We start from the raw sequence: 15,257 nt of genomic DNA, 5'->3' as shown, positions 1-15,257 counted from the left end.
AACGTCGTGAACAGAGTGCCCAATTGTGGCAGTGGGCTTATAGTATGGGCAGGCATAAGCTACGGACAACAGCAATTTGAATCCACGAGATACTGTGACGAGATCCTGAGGCCCATTGTCGTGCCATTCATCTGCTGCCATCACCCCTTGTTTCAGCATGATAATGCATGACCCCATGTCAAAAGGATCTGTACAAAATTCCTGGAAGCTGAAAATGGCCCAGTTCTTCCATGGCCTGCATACTCACTAGACATGTCACCCATTGAGCAAGTTTGGGATGCTCTGGATCGACGTGTACAACAGCGTGTTCCAGTTCCCGCCAATATCCAGCAACTTCGCACAGCCATTGAAGATGAGTGGGACAACATTCCACAGGCCACAATCAACAGCCTGATCGACTCTATGCAAATGAGGTATGTCTCGCTACATCTGGTCACCAGAATCTGACTGGTTTTCTGATCCACACCCCCTTTTTTTTTAAGGTATCTGTTACCAACAGATGTATATCTGTATTCCCAGTCATGTGAAATCCAGGCCTTTGAAATTGTTGTGTTTGTTTTTGTTCAGTGTAGATCATATTGAACTTTCACAGTGCTCTTGCTCAATGAAAAATATCACCATCAGATCTCTCATCAAACCATCAATATGCGTTAAATTCACCCGCACAGCTGATGTTGGTGTTACCTTAGTCCTGCTTGCTACCAGTCTATCATGATATGTTCACCCATTATCATCAGAAAAATGTTGTCCTTTTTTAACAGAATAAGGGTCATTTATCTATTTGACATCCTCATTTACAACTGAACTAAAGTATTTCCAGCTGAGGACAGCGTGGATGGTGAAAATTCCAGCTGAGGACAGCGTGGATGGTGAAAATTCCAGCTGAGGACATCGTGGATGGTGTTCATGATGCTCATATTATTTGTTTTTCAATGACTTATTCTTGTATGTCCTCCTGTGTGTGCAGGTCAGTGGGTCCACTGGAACACATGGGTAGAGGAGTACGTCTACCCTTCAGACCTCACCCCAGAGTACGGATCCATCCTGGTCCCCAACGTAGACAATGTCCGCACTGACTTCCTCATCCAGACCATCGCCAAACAGGGCAAGGTGGGTGTCCATATTCACAAAGGGTCTCTGAGTAGTAGTGCTGATCTAGGATCAAGTCCCCTTTGTACACTATACAAAAGTATGTGGACACCCCTTCAAATAGGTGGATTCGGCTATTTCAGCCACACCCATTGTTGACAGGTGTATAAAATTCAGCACACAGCCATGAAATCTCCATAGACAAACATTGGCAGTAAAATGGCCGTACTGGAGAGCTCAGTGACTTTCAACGTGGCACCGACATAGCATGACACCTTTCCAACAAGTCAGTTCTTCAAATTTCTGCCCCGGTCAATTGAAAGTGCTGTTATTGTGAAGTGGAAATGTTTAGGAGCGACAATGGCACAGCCACGAAGTGGTAGGCCACATAAGCTCACAGAACGGGACTGGCACGTGCTGAAGCTCATAAAGATTGTCTGTACTCTGTTGCAACACTCACTATTGAGTTCCAAACTGCCTCTGGAACCAATGTTAGCACAATAACTTTGTTGGGAACTTCATGAAATGGTATTCCAAGGCTGAGCAGTGGTGTAAAGCTCGCTGCCAGTGGAAATGCGTCACCATCTGGCAGTCAGACGGACTAATCTGGGTTTGGCCGAATGCATAGGGCCCACTGTAAAGTTTGGTGGAGGAATATTGGTCTGGGGCTGTTTTTCATGGTTCGGGCTAGACCACTTAGTTCCAGTGAAGGGAAATCTTAACGCTACAGTATACAATGACATTCTAGACGATTCTGTTCTTCCAACTTTGTGGCAACAGTTTAGGGAAGACCCTTTCCTGTTTCAGCATGACAATGCCCTTGTGCACAAAGCGAGGTCCATAAAGAAATAGTTTGTTGAGATCGATGTTGAAGAAGCTGACTGGGCTACATGGAGCACTAATCTCAACCCCATCGATCACCCTTGGGATGAATTGGAACGCCAACTGTGAGCAAGGCCTAATTGCCCAACATCACCTCACTAATGCTCTTGTAGCTGAAATCCCTGCAGCAATGTTTCAACATTTAGTGGAAAGCCTTCCCAGAAGAGTGGAGGCTATTATAGCAGCAAAAGGGGACCAACTCCATATTAATGCCCATGATTTCGGAAGGAGATGTTCAATGAGCAGGTGCCCACATACTTTTGGTCATGTAGTGTATGTACAGTACATTCTGAAAGTATTCAGACCCCTTACCTTTTTCACATTTTGTTACATTACAGCCTTATTCTGAAATTGATAAAATTAATTGTTTTCCTCATCAATCTACACACAATACCACATAATGACAGAGCCAAAAGAGGTTTTTACAAATGTTTACAAATGTATTAAAACAATAAACCAAAATACCTTTATTTACATAAGTAGTCAGACCCTTTGCTATGAGACTCGAAATTGAGCTCAAGTGCATCTTGTTTCCATTGATCATCCTTGAGATTTTTCTACAGGAGTCCACCTGTGGTAAATTTAATTGATTGGACATGATTTGGAAAGGCACACATCTGTCTATATAAGGTCCCACAAAAACCAAGCCATGAGGTCGAAGGAATTGTCCGTAGGGCTCAGAGACAGGATTGTGTCAAGGTACAGGCCTGGAGAAGGGTACCAAAAAATGTCTGCAGCATTGAAGGTCCCCAAGAACACAGTGGCCTCCATCATTCTTAAATAAAAAATATTGGAACTGCCAAGACTCTTCCTAGAGCTGGCCACCCGGCCAAACTAATCAATCAGGGGAGAAGGCCCTTGGTCAGGGAGGTGACCAAGAACCCGATGGTCACTGACAGAGCTCCGGAGTTCCTCTGTGGAGATGGGATAATATTCCAGAAGGACAACCAGCACTCCACCATTCAGGCCTTTATGGTAGAGTGGCCAGACGAAGCCACTCCTCAGTAAAAGGCACATGACAGCCCGCTTGGAGTTTGCCAAAAGGCACCTAAAGGACTCTCAGACCATGAGAAACAAGATTTTCTGGTCTGATGAAACCAAGATTGAACTCTGGCACCATCCCTATGGTGAAGCATGGTGGTTGCAGCATCATGCTGTGGGGATGTTTTTCACCGGCAGGGACTGGGAGACTAGTTAGGATCGAGGGAAAGATGAACGGAGCAAAGTACAGAGAGATCCTGTTCCAGAGTGCTCAGGACCTCAGACCTAAGCACACAGCCAAGACAATGCAGGCGTGGCTTCGGTACAAGTCTCTGAAAGTCCTTGAGTGGCCCAGCCAGAGCCCGGACTTGAACCCGATCGATCATCTTTGGAGAGACCTGAAAATAGCTGTGCAGCGACGCTCCCCATCCAACCTGACAGAGCTTGAGAGGATCTGCAGACAAGAATGGGAGAAACCCCCAAAATACAGGTGTGCCAAGCGTCATACCCAAGAAGACTCAAGGCTGTAATCGCTGCCAAAGGTGCTTCAACAAAGTACAGAGTAAAGGGTCTGAACACTTAAGTTAATTTGATATTTCAGTTTTCATTTTTAATACATTTGCAAAAAATGGGGGTATTATGGGGTATTGTGTCTATTTTATATTTAGGCTGTAACGTAAGCACTGTATATTCTTATTATAATCTAAACTGATCCTATATTAGCAATCCTGTTCTGAGTGGGCAAGTATTGTTAATATGGCTTGTACATGGAGGATAAATTACCCCCTAGCCATGTGATCATGGTCAGATCTTCAAGAGTAATTCCTTCCTCGTTTTGTCGCAGGCTGTGTTGTTGATCGGAGAGCAAGGCACAGCCAAGACCGTCATCATCAAGGGATACATGTCAAAGTACGATCCCGAAACTCACATGGCCAAGAGTCTCAACTTCTCCTCCGCCACAACTTCACTCATGTTCCAGGTATTACACCTCCAAAACAACACCACACACTTCCTGCTCTTTACTCTAACTTTTCAACTTTTAGATGGGTAGGACGTTCTAAGATCAGTTGTGAATGAAAAATGTTTTCCAGTCACTTTTCAGTAAGTTTATCTGACTACTTCAGGTCTAGGCGCCATTTATTTACAGTAACAATACTTCAAATGTGTGTTTTGTTCTCTTATTCACTGTCTGTAAAGATGAAACGCCCAATCTTTCTTTCCTTCTCTCCAGCGGACTGTGGAGAGCTATGTGGACAAGCGGATGGGCACCACCTACGGCCCTCCTGCAGGGAAGAAGATGTCCATCTTTGTGGACGACATTAACATGCCAGTCATCAACGAATGGGGAGATCAGGTCGGACTCAAACTCAGCACTCGTTAAATCACCATAACGAAAGCCCAAAAATTACAGTTTTACCATTTGTTTTCCTGGGAAACCTTACCATATGAAATTGCGATCCAAGAGTGAACAGATTATTCAGCCATTTTACCTAATAATTTGACTCACCCTGCTTTAGGTTACCAATGAGATAGTCCGCCAGCTGATGGAACAGAACGGGTTCTTCAATCTGGAGAAGCCGGGGGAGTTCACCAATATAGTGGACATCCAGTTCCTGGCAGCGATGATCCACCCAGGGGGAGGCCGCAACGACATCCCCCAGAGACTGAAGAGGCAGTTCTCCATCTTCAACTGCACCCTGCCCTCCAACGCATCCATCGACAAGATATTTGGTGGGTTTGGCTCCTTTAAAAACTCTGGAATTGCATCTGTGTGGAGACTCTATGGTTTATCTTCTTGATCAGTGTGGGTTTCCCTCTCCCCCTGTAGCATATTTCAAAAAGAAAATGTATGAATACCCTGTAATTTGAGTTACCTGTACTACTTCTCATCCATTTACAATGGTCTTGTTTGAATTTTGACTATATTAGATATCTGTATATACATATATAATTACACCATTATATATATCTCTCAACAAAAACACTATTTTCTTTCACTTATTTACCTCAATGCTTCGACCACCTTCACGTCGTCAACCCCTTTTCCCCTCATCTCATTCCTTTCCCTGAAAAGGAGTCATCGGGACAGGACACTATTGTGCCCGGCGAGGCTTCACAGAAGAGGTGCGTGGAACTGTGGCCAAGCTGGTGCCGCTGACCCGTCGGCTGTGGCAAATGACCAAGGTCAAGATGCTGCCCACTCCGGCCAAGTTCCACTACATCTTCAACCTCAGAGACTTGTCCAGAGTCTGGCAGGGCATGCTCAACCCAACCGCTGAGGTGGTCAACTCTCTTACTGTGAGTCCATAAAAATGATTCCGGTAACACTTTATTTGGATAGTCCATCTGTAGATGTACTAGTAATATTTCAACTAACCCTAACCTTACCCTAATTCTAAACCTAATCCTAACCTTACCCTTACCCTAATTCTAAACCTAACCCTTACTGTAACCTTAGCGAGCAGCTGCTTATCAACAGATAGTTTGTTAATAATATGACATGCTCTACAGATGGACTATCCAGACTATCCAAAAGTGTGACTGAATTTCCTCTTGAAAGACATTAACATAATATAATCATTAACATAATCAATCAGTTAATCCAATACAACTAGAGGAATAAATATCAAAAGGTTTCTCACTGGATCCAAAGGTCTGAATGAACTGAGAAAAGTTACAGTACTGTAAGTTACAGTAAGATTCTACACATTTAATCAGCAGTCATTCTGTGAATGTAGACTTAACATTTCCATGAGCTAAAGTTTGTTTTATTTTGACCCTGTATGCTGTAGGTGTTGCTTCAGCTGTGGAAGCACGAGTGTAAGCGTGTGATCGCAGACCGATTCACCATGCCAGAAGATGTAGCCTGGTTCGACAGGGCCCTGGCCAAGCTAGTAGAGGAGGAGCTAGGAGAGGAAGAGAGGGCTGTGGTCGACTTCGGAGTAGACGGATACTTTGTTGACTTCCTAAGAGATGCTCCTGAAGCTACAGGTATAGCCAGAGCACCAGGTACTGTATAGCCCCTTCACATACATACACTGTATCGATCCCATGATCCTGCATGAGATAAGTCATTTACAGTTTCTGAACCCATATTGTATATATTAAATATGTGCTGTATTTTTCTACCTTGTACTAAGGATTCAAACAGTACATTCTAAGATGGTGTGTTTAGCTGTATTATTATGTTGTAGACACTGCAGTTTAAAAAGGCAGGTTATGTGAATAAATACAATAGTTATAAGGATATTGAATGAATATATATATATATATACACAAAATAAACGTTTTATTTACATTCAAATTTCTTCTATATTGCCAAATCAACATTAGCAGAGAGTTGGATCATTTGAATGAATAATCTGGTATTGACAATTACAAAAACTTTCCCACCAGGTGAGGAGCCAGAGGATACAGACTTTGAGATGCCCAAGGTGTACGAGCCCATCGAGTCGCTTGAGAGCCTGATGGACAGGCTCAACATGTTCCTTGGCCAGTACAACGAGAGCATCAGAGGAGCTGGCATGGACATGGTGTTCTTCAGAGATGCTATGATACACCTTGTCAAGGTAGAGGGAAACTGTCACTATGTTCACCTATAGGTGTTTATGAGCAATTATTACCACCTTTGTCTTGCATTATAGTGCATTGTGTATAGCTCATAAGGTATTAAACACATGTTTATATCACATTACAAAGAGGGTCTTCATAAAAAGTATTACTAAACATTCACATTGGAAGCGTTTGAAGGGCTTCGCTATCTTAAAGTCAGTCACCAATGAGTGTACACATCAAATCACTTGATATAAGAACGGAAAAGGTGTCTCCCACTCTAATACTCCGCCTGTCTGTCTGTCTGTAGATCTCCAGGATCATCCGCACACCCAGAGGAAATTCCCTTCTGGTAGGAGTGGGGGGATCAGGCAAGCAGAGCCTGACTAAACTGGCTTCCTTCATCGCCGGATACAAGACCTTTCAGATCACACTAACACGGTACAGACACACCCTCCAATATCTATACTAGCATACTACTACATACTTCATACTAAGTAGTATGCTAGGAAGGGTATTGGAACAGACACACGGTCTCATACACACGGCCTCTACAACTGTAACAGGTGTTTATCATGTATTGAATGTGGTCATGCAGTTCTGTTGTCCTCCTGTAGATGGTAGCTTTGATTGCATTTCTGCAAGTGCACAGTGACTCTCTGCCAATGTGTCTTTCTTCGATTCCTCAAGCCCCTGTCCTCGCCTCCTTCTCGAAACGCATTGGAGGAATGGAGGAAATACTCATTGAGAAAGAGCTGAGAAAGATAGAAAAATATGTATTTTCACACCTTTGCTATCACCTGTAACATCCCTGTGTTCTGTCCTCAGTTCGTACAACACTGCTAACCTGATGGAGGATCTGAAGGGTCTGTACAGGACAGCAGGCCAGCAGGGAAAAGGCATCAGCTTCATCTTCACTGATAACGAGATCAAGGACGAGTCTTTCCTGGAGTACATGAATAATGTGTTATCATCTGGGGAGGTCAGCACATTGATCACATGAACACACGTAAAACATTAGAGCATTTTCAAGAAGTCGTGTCAATCTGTGTTTGAGAAACAAATATTGCACTCCGTTAGAACTTGGATAACTGTTGTTGTATATTGTGCTGGTTTCTCAGGTGTCAAACTTGTTTGCTCGAGACGAAATTGACGAGATCATCAGTGACCTCATACCAGTCATGAAAAGAGAGTTTCCTCGCCGAACACCGACCAATGAGAACCTCCATGACTATTTTATGAGCAGGGTCAGACAGAACCTACACGTCGTTCTCTGCTTCTCTCCTGTTGGGGAAAAGTTCCGGAACAGAGCCCTGAAGTTCCCTGCCCTCATCTCTGGCTGCACCATGGACTGGTTCAGCCGCTGGCCCAAAGATGCTCTGATCGCAGGTGTGTGTGTGTGTGTGTGTCCGTTGGTGTCCGTTTGTGGTATGTCTCTGTGTATGCACACATACAGTATAAATGTATGCTGCACACTTTAATAGTGATTTGCTTCAATCTCCAATCTGTGTACTCCAGTGTCAGAGCACTTCCTGTCCACCTATGACATCGACTGTTCGACCGTGGTGAAGGGGGAGGTGGTGCAGTGTATGGGCTCCTTCCAGGACGGCGTGGCAGAGAAGTGTGTGGATTACTTCCAGAGGTACCGCCGCGCCACGCACGTCACTCCCAAGTCCTACCTCTCCTTCATCCAGGGATACAAGACCATCTATAAGGAGAAGCACTCCGAGGTGCAGACGCTGGCACACAGGTAATTACAGTACTTCCTTACTTTCTTGCTCTTCGTTCCTATGTGGAACATACAGCTTCACAGTACACCATGGTCTAAAGAAATTGTAGATGTTTATCACAGCATGCTGTGTGTCTATCACATGATTTAATATAATACTAGTATTATATAGTATTCTATATACCAATATATGGTGTATACTGAACTATATCGCTCTTTTAGTATTCTGCCTTTCAGTCATCCTTTTACTCATTAGACCGAACTTACCTGGTATACTGGTGTAATACAATGATTTCTGATCCAATTCTGTTTCTCCATCAGGATGAACACAGGTCTTCAGAAGCTGAGAGAGGCCTCTGTGTCTGTAGCATTACTCAGCAAAGAGCTGGAGGTCAAAGAGAAGGAGCTGCAGATCGCCCACGAGAAGGCAGATATGGTGTGTGTGTGTTTGGTGTATGCTACTCCTCTATCTCTTGTTTCCCAGCAACAGACTTACCAAATACCAATACCAGAACTTTGAAGTGTACATATACTGAACAAAAATATAAACGCAACATTCAAAATCAAATCAAATTTATTTATATAGCCCTTCGTACATCAGTTGATATCTCAAAGTGCTGTACAGAAACCCTGCCTAAAACCCCAAACAGCAAGCAATGCAGGTGTTGAAGCACGTTGGCTAGGAAAAACTCCCTAGAAAGGCCAAAACCTAGGAAGAAACCTAGAGAGGAACCAGGCTATGAGGGGTGGCCGGTCCTCTTCTGGCTATGCCGGGTGGAGATTATAACAGAACATGGCCAAGATGTTCAAATGTTCATAAATGACCAGCATGGTCAAATAATAGGTCTGGGACAGGTAGCACATCCGGTGGACTGGGGACAGCAAGGAGTCATCATGCCAGGTAGGCCTGAGGCATGGTCCTAGGGCTCAGGACCTCTGAGAGAGAGAGAAAGAAAAAGAGAGAATGTGAGAGAGCATACTTAAATTCACACAGGACACCGGATAAGACAGGAGAAGTACTCCAGATATAACAAACTGACCCTAGCCCCCCGACACATAAACTACTGCAGCATAAATACTGGAGGCTGAGACAGGAGGGGTCAGGAGACACTGTGGCCCCATCCGATGATACCCCCGGACAGGGCCAAACAGGAAGGACATATCCCCACCCACTTTGCCAAAGCACAGCCCCCACACCACTAGAGGGATATTTTCAACCACCAACTTACCATCCCGAGACAAGGCCGAGTACAGCCCACAAAGATCTCCGCCACGGCACAACTCAAGGGGGGACGCCAAAGATTTTACTAAGTCACAGTTCATATGCGGAAATCAGTCAATTTGGAGATCATTGGACCATCCGCTTGGCAGCCCGGCCCACCCACTGGGGAGCCAGGCCCAGCCCCACAAAAGGGCTTTATTACAAATAGAAATACTCCTACACCCCCAGACATCCCGCAGGTGAAGAATCTGGATGTGGAGGTCCTGGGCTGGAGTGGTTAAGATTGTGAGGCCGGTTGGACGTACTGCCAAATTCTCTAAAAGACAGTTTATGTAGAGAAATGAACATTCAATTCTCTGGCAACAGCTCTGGTGGACATTCCTGCAGTCAGCATGCCAATTGCACACTCCCTCAAAACTTGAGATATCGGTGGCATTGTGTTGTATGACAAAACTGCACATTTTAAAGTGGCCTTTCATTGTCCCCAGCACAAGGTGCACCTGTTTGATCATTCTGTTTCATCAGCTTCTTGGTATGCCACACCTGTCAGGTGGATGGATTAACTTGGCAAAGGAGAAATGTTTACCAACATAGATGTAACCAAATTTGTGCTCAACATTTTTGGGAAATATGTTTGTTGTGCGTATGGATAAAAATATATATATATTTATTTCAGCTCATTAAACATGGGACCAAGACTCTTCATATTGCATATTAACTGTTGCTTTATGCAAACCAAAAGATGCACCTCACTTCCTGTCTCTCTTGTGATGGTTTGTTGTTTCTCAGGTGTTGAAGGTGGTGACAGTGAAGGCCCAGGCAGCAGAGAAGGTCAAGGTGGAGGTCCAGAAGGTCAAGGACAAGGCTCAGGCCATAGTGGACAGCATCTCTGCTGACAAGGCCTTCGCTGAGGAGAAGCTGGAGGCTGCCAAGCCAGCCCTGGAGGAGGCTGAGGGTGCATTACAGGTCGGTTGGGGTGTGGGGGGGTTGTTCTTGTCCCTCAACATCAAGGGTGGGCAACGTACGAGCCCATTCATAGTGGCCCAGGGGAGGTTGGAGTAAAAACATGTTTTATGATTATCTTGGGTTAAAAAACACTCCAGGCCACTCTTGAATGTCAAACAATATAGAAAGTATGTACAAAATATAATGGACCTGTATGTTTTCAATAACTGGCCTTTTTCTATGCCGCAAATTGCCCTCCGCTGAATTTTGAAATCCCAACTTGACCCTCAAGCTGAAATGATTGCCCACCCCTCCCCTCCTCAACATGGTAGTTCTCTCTCTGTACATCAGGTGAGAATATTTAATGAACGCTCCCTCAGTTACTCATGTTGTTGTATTCCTTCCTCATGTATTCATCAGACCATCAAGCCGTCGGACATTGCCACAGTGCGGACCCTGGGTCGGCCTCCCCACCTCATCATGAGGATCATGGACTGTGTTCTGCTGCTGTTCCAGAGGAGGGTGAACACGGTGAAGATCGACCCGGAGAAGAACTGCACCATGCCCTCCTGGCAGGAGTCCCTCAAACTCATGACTGCTGGGAACTTCCTGGGCAGTCTGCAGGTAGGAAACAGATGGCCAGCATCTAAGTAATATTGCTTAGATAAGCAAATCAAGTATTACAGTGTGCAGGTACAACATCTACATCCTGTAACCAGACTACACTGTGCATTTCTACAGTAACATACTACACTATAGACACTACACTATAGGTACAGTTGAAGTCGGAAGTTTTACATACACCTTAGCCAAATACATTTTTCACAATTCTTGACATGTATTCCAAGTAAAAATTCCCTGTCTTAGGTCAGTTGGGATCACCACTTTATTTTAAGAATGTGAAATGTCAGATAATAGTAGAGAGAATTATTTATTTCAGATTTTATTTCTTTCATCACATTCCCAGTGGATCAGAAGTTGTCACGTTCGTTATAATGATTGGACCAAGGCGCAGCATGTGTAGAATTCCATGTGTTTAATAAGTAATAAACTCACCAAACAAAACAGAAAAAAAACGAAATGTGAAGCTAATAATAGTGCTAACAGGCTATCCATAGTCAAGATCCCACAAAGCACAAAAGGGGAAATGGCTGCCTAAATGTGAGCCAACACAGATATATAATTACCTAGATGACCCACCCTAGTCACACCCTGGATCGTCGCCGGGGACTCCGGACCGTAGATCGTCACCGGGGACTCCGGACCGTAGATCGTCACCGGGGACTCCGGACCGTAGATCGTCACCGGGAACTCCGGACTGGGAACCCTCGCAGGAGGCTCTGGGACTGAGAATCCCCGCTGGAGGCTCTGGACAGCAGACTGTTGCTGGAGGCTCTGGACAGCAGACTGTTGCTGGAGGCTCTGGACAGCAGACTGTCGCTGGAGGCTCTGGACAGCAGGCTGTCGCTGGAGGCTCTGGACAGCAGACTGTCGCTGGAGGCTCTGGACAGCAGACTGTCGCTGGAGGCTCTGGACAGCAGACTGTCGCTGGAGGCTCTGGACAGCAGACTGTCGCTGGAGGCTCTGGACAGAAGACCGTCGCTGGAGGCTCTGGACCGCAGACCGTCGCTGGAGGCTCTGGACCGCAGACCGTCGCTGGAGGCTCTGGACCGCAGACTGTCGCTGGAGGCTCTGGACCGCAGACCGTCGCTGGAGGCTCTGGACCGCAGACCGTCGCTGGAGGCTCTGGACCGCAGACCGTCTCAAGACGTTCCGGACCACAGACCGTCTCAGGACGTTCCGGACCGCAGACCGTCGTTGGAGGTTCCGGACTGTGAAACATTGCCGGAAGCTCTGGACTGGGAACTGTCGCCGGAAGCTTGGTGCGTGGGGCCGGCACTGGTGGTACCGGGCTGACGACATGCACCTCAGGGCGAGTGCGGGGAGGAGACACAGGACGTACCGGACTGTGGAGGCGCACTGGAGGCCTGATGTGTGGTGCCGGCACTGGTGGTACCGGGCTGGTGACACGCACCTCGGGGCGAGTGCGAGGAGCAGGAACAGGACGTACCGGACTGGGAAGGTGCACTTGAGGGAGAGTGCGAGGAGCAGGAACAGGACGTACCAGACTGGGAAGGTGCACTTGAGGGAGAGTGCGAGGAGCAGGAACAGGACGTACCGGACTGGGAAGGTGCACTTGAGGGAGAGTGCGAGGAGCAGGCACAGGACGTACCGGACTGGGAAGGTGCACTTGAGGGAGAGTGCGAGGAGCAGGCACAGGACATACCGGGCTGTGGAGACGTACTGGAGACCTAGTGTGTATAGCCGGCATCAATTGTTCCGGAACTTTAATAACACACTTCTCAGGACGAGTACGGGGAGCTGACTCAGGTGGCACCAAACTCACAACATGTTCCTTTATTCCAAATCCGTGCATCCTCCACCAACTCAACAACTCTCCCATTTATCTCTCCTCCATATTCTCCTTCTTCTCCCAGACTGGCTCTGGTTCACTCCTCGGCTCCGTCGACTGCTCCATGTGCCCCCCCCCCCAATTAAATAATTAAATAATCTGTCTGTAAACAATTGTTGGAAAAATTACTTGTGTCATGCACAAAGTAGATGTCCTAACCGACCTGAGAAAAACTATAGTTTGTTAACAAGAAATGTGTGGGGTGGTTGAAAAACAAGTTTTAATGACTCCAACCTAAGTGTATGTAAACTTCCGACCAACTGTACATATGGTCAGGAAATCAACTTCAGTGGTGATGCAATGGCAGCTTGCTTTGAGATCTCCGGCTCTGTTGTCTCTCTCTAACAGCAATTCCCCAAAGACAGTATCAATGAGGAGATGGTGGAGCTATTGCTGCCCTACTTCGACATGCCAGACTACACCCTGGAGACGGCCAAGCGCGTGTGTGGAAACGTGGCTGGTCTGGCCTCCTGGACCAAAGCCATGGCCTCCTTCTTCTCCATCAACAAGGAGGTGCTCCCATTAAAGGTGTAACACCACCCGCCTCTCTGATAACCTCTGACATGTGTACCACAAACTTGCTAATTGATTTCTTGTTTCCAGTACATTTTGTTGTCCCCGAGTGTCCAGTTAATATTTGATACTGTACTTACCTCTTAGGCTAACCTGGCAGTGCAGCAGAACCGGCTGGCCATAGCCAACATAGACCTGCAGGCGGCCCAGGCAGAGCTGGATGACAAGCAGGCAGAGCTGGATGTGGTCCAAGCAGAGTATGAGAAGGCCATGATGGAGAAACAGGTACTGAACACCTCTCTTCTCATTGCCTTACATTAACAAATAAATACAAATATTATGTTAAAAACATATATATTCTCTCTCTCTCTGCCTCTATCTCTCAGACTCTGTTGGAGGATGCTGAACGCTGCAGACACAAGATGCAGACGGCCTCTAGCCTCATCAGTGGTCTGGCTGGAGAGAAGGAGCGCTGGACAGAGCAGAGCAAAGAGTTTGCCGCCCAGACCAAGCGCCTTGTAGGTGGGTTCATTCAAACCTTTTTTCTCCACCTATTTTACAGTAATAACAGGACTAACTTTCCTAAAGCTTCATATTACCTTTTGTCCATTATCTACAACTCTCTACATCGTATTTTTGGGGGGAGATGCTCCGTTTGCGACTGTACATATTTTTCAATGTATATTAGTATTTTATCTGTAGTTATGCTATACAGTAGAATGGAGGCATGAACCAACCTATGTGTGCTTACTTCCTGGTTCAGGTGATGTCTTATTGGCCACGGCCTTTCTGTCCTACTCCGGCCCCTTCAACCAGGAGTTCCGGAACCTTCTCCTGACCGACTGGCAGAGGGAGATGAAGACCAGACACATCCCGTTCGGGAACAACCTCAACCTGACCGAGATGCTGATCGACGCACCCACGGTCAGCGAGTGGAACCTTCAGGGCCTGCCCAACGATGACCTATCCATCCAGAATGGAATCATCATCACCAAGGCCTCACGCTTCCCTCTCCTCATAGACCCTCAGACCCAGGGCAAGATCTGGATAAAAAATAAAGAATCCATGAATGAGCTGCAGGTTGGGCTGCATTCATTTTCACAGTATTCTCTCCCATAACTATGCCCTCCCATTGTCCAGATGATAGATTTTGTATGTTTCCAAACAATGGTTACACTAGCCTTAGGCCTAACTAACCTTTGGATCTGTCAGATCTTCCTTCTTGGTAAAGAAACTCCGTGTAATACTGTGTCAGTAATGAGACGTTTCTGTGGTTCCCAGATCACCTCCCTGAACCACAAGTACTTCAGGAACCACCTGGAGGACAGCCTGTCTCTGGGGCGCCCCCTACTGATTGAGGACGTAGGGGAGGAGCTGGACCCTGCACTGGACAACGTACTGGAGAAAAATTTCATCAAGACGGGCTCCACTTATAAAGTATGTACTATTATCCTAACCACATTATCAATCATCACATTATCAAATGAAACACATTATCGTTATGGGGTTATTATCTCTGGGGCTATTCTCTCTAGTATAATACATCGAGAGCAAAATGTGTCAATGTTGTTATTGACATAACCTTGTTCGATTCAATGTTCTCTAGCTATATAGTACTCTAAATACCCCAATTCATGTTGTTAAGTTCAAAAGAATACAAGATAAAAATCGCTGACACAATTCAAGCCAATGTGGGTTCAGAACTTTAAAGCCAATTAACTCAGAATCATCTTTTTACAGATAGAACCTTTTAGTCCCAAGCTCTCGACATTCATGTGTCTATGTAGTTTTATTTACCCTTATAACAGTCACTGCTGGCAAACAATTCCTTGGTACGTTTTTCTGGTTGCAAACGACGTCAGGAAAATATG

At 45.8% G+C, this 15,257-nt stretch overlaps 1 protein-coding gene across 1 annotated transcript in view; it reads left to right on the top strand.

Moving 5' to 3' along the window:
- The window catches only part of dnah5 (dynein, axonemal, heavy chain 5), a 67,438-nt gene that overhangs the window by 42,039 nt on the left and 10,142 nt on the right, over window positions 1-15,257 (top strand). The window contains exons 45-63 of the mRNA XM_090228180.1: window positions 968-1,110; window positions 3,797-3,931; window positions 4,184-4,306; window positions 4,470-4,683; window positions 5,027-5,250; window positions 5,745-5,943; window positions 6,349-6,521; window positions 6,815-6,945; window positions 7,333-7,486; window positions 7,626-7,893; window positions 8,023-8,254; window positions 8,555-8,669; window positions 10,245-10,421; window positions 10,821-11,024; window positions 13,222-13,401; window positions 13,534-13,671; window positions 13,773-13,908; window positions 14,150-14,466; window positions 14,668-14,823. Coding sequence (XP_090084306.1) covers window positions 968-1,110; window positions 3,797-3,931; window positions 4,184-4,306; window positions 4,470-4,683; window positions 5,027-5,250; window positions 5,745-5,943; window positions 6,349-6,521; window positions 6,815-6,945; window positions 7,333-7,486; window positions 7,626-7,893; window positions 8,023-8,254; window positions 8,555-8,669; window positions 10,245-10,421; window positions 10,821-11,024; window positions 13,222-13,401; window positions 13,534-13,671; window positions 13,773-13,908; window positions 14,150-14,466; window positions 14,668-14,823 — 3,419 coding nt within the window. The remainder of the gene's footprint in view (window positions 1-967; window positions 1,111-3,796; window positions 3,932-4,183; window positions 4,307-4,469; window positions 4,684-5,026; window positions 5,251-5,744; window positions 5,944-6,348; window positions 6,522-6,814; window positions 6,946-7,332; window positions 7,487-7,625; window positions 7,894-8,022; window positions 8,255-8,554; window positions 8,670-10,244; window positions 10,422-10,820; window positions 11,025-13,221; window positions 13,402-13,533; window positions 13,672-13,772; window positions 13,909-14,149; window positions 14,467-14,667; window positions 14,824-15,257) is intronic.

Source organism: Oncorhynchus mykiss, chromosome 3 (genome assembly GCF_057628025.1).
Source record: "Oncorhynchus mykiss isolate SJ-2025 chromosome 3, ASM5762802v1, whole genome shotgun sequence".
NCBI classification, from domain to species: domain Eukaryota; kingdom Metazoa; phylum Chordata; class Actinopteri; order Salmoniformes; family Salmonidae; genus Oncorhynchus; species Oncorhynchus mykiss.
Note: the sequence above shows the minus strand (reverse complement) of the source record. Positions and strands in the feature narration are given on the sequence as shown.